General features: G+C 42.4%; 1 protein-coding gene across 1 annotated transcript in view; it reads right to left on the bottom strand.

The window, feature by feature from the left end:
* Positions 1-355: 355 nt before the first annotated feature.
* The window catches only part of GCSH (glycine cleavage system protein H), a 151554-nt gene continuing 145491 nt past the window's right edge, over positions 356-6418 (bottom strand). Inside the window, exon 5 of the mRNA XM_069607105.1 lies at positions 356-1072. Within this exon, the coding sequence (XP_069463206.1) occupies positions 975-1072 (98 nt within the window). The 3' untranslated portion in view covers positions 356-974. The remainder of the gene's footprint in view (positions 1073-6418) is intronic.

Genomic DNA, 6418 nt, shown 5'->3' with positions numbered 1-6418 from the left:
CGAATCCCAATATGTTATGTTGCGCAAAAAAAAGTTTATCGGGGACAACGCCCCTCAATCTGAAATGTGCCCGTCTGGAAATACTGCACACTGCTTGTGCTTAATGAATAGTGTACTACATTTTATGTTGTAAGATTACTTTTTCCAAATTTCGTTCATGCAGTTGAGCAATTTTACATTGACTGAAGTAATATAGGAACTAAAATTAGCAGCAATTAGTCAAGTTAAGCTCCCTGCATACAAACGAGCAATAGGAGTGAAGATTGCAAAGATGCTATGTGTCACATATGGAACGTTGCTCAAATGATACAGCAGCATTCTGTACACTGAAAACTAGAAACGAGGGATACAAATATTTTAAGTAACGTCCACAGGTCCATAGTCTTTAATTAAATTCTGCTACCTTTTTCTTGCCAATAAATGACTTTCAAAATACACATAGCTGAAGCAGTTCAAACAAAAACATGATGTTGTAGCCCGCTTCATACAACAGTAGATAATAGGTAGGTCTAAACATTTCAACCATTTAATAAATCAACATACAAACATTACATTTCAAGTACTTCTTTACAATAAATCTACAACATCCCCCTGCCCCCAAAAAAACACAAACAGTCCGGTCGCCATTGGTCTAAAATTAAGGCCATTGCATTTTAGTTTTCATTCTTAAGAGCGTATGATCGAGAACTAAGTTACATCACGTTAAGAGCTGTAATATTATGTCATAATTGGGCACGTGTGTCTAAAAAAACACTACCAAAAAGGTGTGTAAATTACAAGTCTTCTCACCCACAATTACTGAATCAGGGAGAGCTATGGTCCTTTTTAGCAAATCAGAAACAAATGAATTTTCATTTGTCTTCCTATAGTACTTTTGTGATGTGCAGCTTCATAAATGCACAACACTAACTGCTGACACATTACAGAAGACTAAGTGCTTATGAGGTTTTAGTTTAAAAAGTCCACGCCATACATCAGTCCTCAATAGATTTTATGTATTTGTCATATGCATCTTCACTTAGCAGGTCATCAAGTTCAGAAGGTTTCTCCACAGTCATTTTGATCAACCAACCTGCAAAAAATAAAAAAGTCACGTTACATAAAAAGTATGCTGCATTTGGGGCACAATGGGGCGTTAGCTATCAATTTCATTTTAGCCATTATTTCATATACACTGCACATCAGATCAAGATAAATATGTTCACCAGAGGTCTTTGGCAATCCAACAAAAGCCATAAATGATCGGTCACAAAAGTGTCACAGTTAAGAATTTAACAGGCAAACCATCACACTCACAGTGGATTCAAGCTTTGTTTGCTTTGCTTCTTACTCTACATTATGCAAAGGTATATCGGCTTGTACCAAATGCACACATTTGTAGGAGCCCAGACAGACCAATGAAAGGAGTAAAATGTAAAAGTGAGCCTATCAATACGTAGGTTGCTGACACTGGCTTTCATGTATTACTACATTTGCTAGGTTCAATGTTAATGTGGGGCACTTACTTTTCCTTTTACCCATTCGTTATGACTATCAGTCAATGAAATTTCACATAGCAGGTTATGGCCAGAAAGATGGATACATTTTCACCAAAATTGAACTTGTTGGTAAGATGTAAGTACACAGGAACAAAGCATCCGTCACAAAATGGATGCAGTTTGTCTGCAGGAGAAGTCTTTCTTGTACTAACGTACAAAGAGCATAAAAAAAGAAGTGTGGCAAATATTTGTACATATTTGCGCAATAGGTGCAATTTGAACAGTTTCTACATTCCAAAGACACCAATTTTCACCTAGGGGGAAACACTGCCAAACGGACATTACTATAGAATACTTTGGCAGCCGTGGATTCAATTTTCTTCAAATATGGTTCTAGATCAAACACTATGTGCATTACATATTGGAAAGACAAACCAATAAGCCTACAAGCTGAAAGACATTCCCCTAGGGACCATGCCATTTAAGTAATTGGCGTTTGGCAAGAGTATCAATTTCATTGGGAAACTCAGTTTCAGCACAGCTTAGAAAGTGCTATTTGGATATAATTCAGCCACAGAATAGTATACGCCCCTGAAGTGCAAGGGCATTCTTAACAGACCCTAACCCTGTGGAGTAATTGCTTGAGCTTAATAGTATGGGCGATACCTAGTGTACCAAATCAGGTGGCGAGGGTAGTTGTATTCACAGGGAGACCAAAATAATGTGTTCAATACAGTATTGCCCTCAATATCAAAGCTGGTAATATGACATGCACCCAAATCTCAGCTAAATATATTGTCATATGTCACAGTAGGGAAAGTCTTTGCATTATGGACCTCCGTGGCCGAAGCAATAGCCCTTCTACCAATGAGTCTTGCATAACTTGCCAGAACTTCATGGTTGGCTTGGGAGTCAGGGGGAGCAGGAAGGAGAGATTGAAGACACGGCTGCACAATGTTTCACTGTGGGATGGAGGCAGACCTTTTTCTAGATCAGTAGGTTTAATCTTAATTCAAATATTGGTAATCTAGAATTCACAAACATCATGGTCTATGGTCGTATTGTAGGAGGATTTGCAAGCACTATCAAAGGCCAGAAGTCATCCAAGTGCTACAGCGCACAGATAGAGGTAAGGGAACCGAAGAGAGAAACTGAGAAAGAGCGACCGTAGCCCTACAAATCGAGGAGCGCTCAGTGGAACCAGAGAACAGGACTCTAGTTTTGTAAAGAGTTGGAAGGAATTCAGCACCAGTATCATGAATGGCATGGTGTATAATAAACAGTATCTTGGAGCTAATTCGGCTCTCAATCGGAAACCAGTGCAGTTGGAGCAACAAATTCCTGTAATGAGAGAGCCTAGGAGTCTCAAGGGCCAGCCGTGCAGCCAACTTTTGCAAGATCTTTAGGCGTTTGAGTAGAAAAGATGGCTGACCAAAATGCCATTGCAATAGTCTACAGACCCCAATAGAGAGCAGGTCACCACAAGAACAAACAAAGGGGAGGAAAGGTAGAATCTTCCTCGAAACCCTCAGTTTACCAAAACCAGTCTGGCAGACAGAGGAGATCTGGGCTTCTCTAGAGCCACTGGACAGAAGTTGAACACCGATGCTCCTTACTGATTCGACTGGAAAACGACACTAAGCTAGATTCTGCACTAAGCGGAGTCTTCCGTAAAGCAAGTCACTGAGGGCATGCTGGAACCGTAGCACTGATATTAATAATCAGACAGCAAAGACCATATGTAACCATTTCACAAGCGCAGAATACAGTCAGTGCTGCCGACTAAAGCTCTTCACAAAATTAAAAAAGGTCAAGAGGGGGACATTTATATATACAATGAGAAGCAATGCTCTTATGATCATAAAGGATTGTACAATAGATACAATATTAGACCCGACTAGAAGCAGTGAGCTTTTTACAATGGGGTGAGTTAGAGGGACATTATGACCAGGTTGTGGAGGGGAGTAAATGAAACAGCTACCGGGGACAATACATTAGTGGACATACATAGATTAAGGACAACCAATATTAGACGGGTAGGTAGAACGGCCAGATGTGTTTGGGATGGGTCAATGATGGATGAAGTGCTAGAGTGAAGGCATAGAAAAGGTGGGACAAAGGCAGGTTAGAAGTGAACACATTTTTTGGCAAGTAGGTGGATGCAATGTAGGTTAAGAGGGTAATGAGGTGAGGCTTTTATTTTTTCGCGCCTAAAGTTGCTAAGATGTACGGGGTAAGAAAGTTCCATACAAGTGGAGCAAGAAGAGAGCAGAGAGAGCAAGCGCAGGGAGGGCAAAGTGCCACAACGGTAGTCTAGGAGGCAGTGCAGAGATTACGAGAAGGCTTGTAGGGTTGGATAGAGGAGAATAGATCCGGTGGTGCCTAACAGTGGCTAGATTAGTGAACCAAGAGAAGAAATTTAGAACTGGCCCGGTTTTGCAGTCAGCCATCCAGCCTGGTGACAGTATGAGGAAGTTCAAAGAGACATGGTAGCAAAGATAATAATCTTGAGAGGACAGAAAGCATAGTTGGAGACCAAAGAGGATGCTGGCACAGGAATACAGTTTAGAGAAGACAAAGATTAGTTAAGAGATGCTTTGTGGTGAAAGGAAGCAGGTGCCAGATTTTCCTAATATTTAGGAGGTTGAGGCAAGTCGCCTTTGCAGTTTTGGAGATTAAAGTAGAGAAGGTGTGAGAAGGGTCATAGATGTTGCTAAGGTTTCTAGATTGAGGAGAGTAGGGGAGAGTTACACGAGAACTGGATAGGCAGAGGAAGAGATGAGGGCGAGTATTTGGTAAAGAAGAAGAGCACCTCTGTTTTGGTAGCGTTTAAAATCAGAGTGCGCAAAGCCATCCGATATTTAATGACAGATAGTTGGAAATTTTAATAGCGAGTGCAGAGGAGAGTTCAGGAAACAAGAAGATTTGGGTGTCGTCCACAAAGTTGGTACGAGAACCCAAAAGGAAGAAATTTAGTGCCCCAAGACCAGAGCGTAAAGTGTAGAGGACCACAGACAAAAGCCTCGTGGCACACCAACAGTTAGAGGAGTGAGTTTAGAGGTGTTGCACCAGGAGACAATTGGTGAGGTGCCAGGTAGGATTCAAGCCAGGCAATGGTGGAACAGTTCTGTACTGTAGCCATTGGTTCATGCACAAGTGCCGTCAGGTTTAGGTCCCATGTCGTTATAAGATGTCCAATGACAGGGGAAAAAGGTGCTGGCAGGAGGGGGCAGCAGGAAAGTGCCGGCCAGGTGTAGCATTCTCTGAAATGTCATGTTATTGTAGGATTGGCAAACACCACCACCTTATCTTTGCTAAAACGGTAGAGCCTAAACGCCACAAGGTAGATCCAGCAAGAGGATACTTGGGTCCCTGTTTGGATCAAGTCTGACAGAAATGAAAGTATGTCATCAATGGATGCTTTGAGTCGGTCTCGTTCTATCCCCAGCATCCAGTAGCAGAACCGAAGCCACTTGCTTCTGTACTGTGAGCGAGCGGAAGGTTTCCTTGATGCTTCCCCAACCCTGAGGTTGTAGTAAGAGGAGCCCAGGTGAGCATAGGCTAGCCTTTCAGGTTCCAGAGAGCCAAGGACAATGGATTGAGGGTAAGCGTGTAGCACAAGGGTGTTTTTTTTCAGGACCCTCTGCATCAGTACACCATTACAACAGGCTAGTCACCATCAGGTTAAGGGGGCAACTCTACAGGACCTACAGATCCACGACAAAATGAACACCTAAGATGCTTAGGAGCACAAACATCTTGGAGCTGAAGGCAGCATTCTAGCTCTCCAGGTCCTAATCCTGATGGACGACATTGCCAGAAAGATCTGTTGAAGAAGATCCGGAAGTATGGGGTGAGCGAGAGATGGCCCATCTACCATGAGCAGCAGGTCTGCGAACCAATGCGGGTCTATTAGGAGCAATTCCATCTTGTTGAAAGTACTGAACTTCAGTAAAACCCCCTGGATCAGAGAGAGAGTGTAAAACATCTAAGTGAACAGTTTGTTCCATAATATCGATAACAGGAGCCCCAAAGATCCCTTCCCTCTACGCTTCCAAGAGACATACTGGCAACCTTTGCTGTTGTGAACAAGTCCCTTGGAAGAAAACAACGAGAAATTGAGGATTGAGCTCCCACTTGTGATTGGCAGCAGACCTCCTGCTGAGCTTGTCCGCCTGCACATTCTAGGCTCATGCTAGGTGTGCTGCCTCCACTGAGATGCTGTCTCCGTGCCCAATCGGAGAGAGGAACTTTCAGCGCACTCAGGGTCACTGACTTTGTGCCTCTCCAGATGGTTTATATAAAACATTGAGGCAATGTCGTCCATTGTAACCTGGATTTACTGGAAGGCGATGAAGTGATGGCCTATGCTGGGGAACTGGCATCAAAGAGTGGAAATAGAAAAGTATGTGGATCGTTATGGCTTGCTTTTATTAACAGTTGGGGAATGGAGATGTTGGTTAACAATTTACCGACCTGGAATGCAAGGGGGGCATCGTCAGTGATTGATTACATCTTTATATCCTGTCAATTGAGTGAGTGTCGAAATTTGAATTGAAATCTTCTCCCTTCAGTGACCATTCCATGCTTACTGTGACTTTCGATTGTTTGGAGAAAAGGGCCTGTTCTATATACTTTGAGGAAGGAGGTACTAGAGTGAGGTGGATGCAGTAGAAAACTAAACTTTATGGCAACAATGGTGCATGATTACGATTCAACGGTGTTCGAAAAAAGGTTACCAATATACTCAGTTGCAAACTTCCCCGGCTACTTAATAAGTTGAATAACTTAATGAATAAGAAGAGAATTAGCTAAAATAACAAACTGAATCATAAGCATGTCCTAGATAATGCTGTTCAAGAACACAAAGCTCAAATGCGCACAAAATAAGATTGATGAGAAAAGAGGGAGGTGAAGCATTGTGTACTCCGGCTAAGGTC

The sequence above is a fragment of the Ambystoma mexicanum genome, chromosome 1p (genome assembly GCF_040938575.1).
Source record: "Ambystoma mexicanum isolate Mex_15411 chromosome 1p, UKY_AmexF1_1, whole genome shotgun sequence".
Lineage (NCBI taxonomy): Eukaryota > Metazoa > Chordata > Amphibia > Caudata > Ambystomatidae > Ambystoma > Ambystoma mexicanum.
Note: the sequence above shows the minus strand (reverse complement) of the source record. Positions and strands in the feature narration are given on the sequence as shown.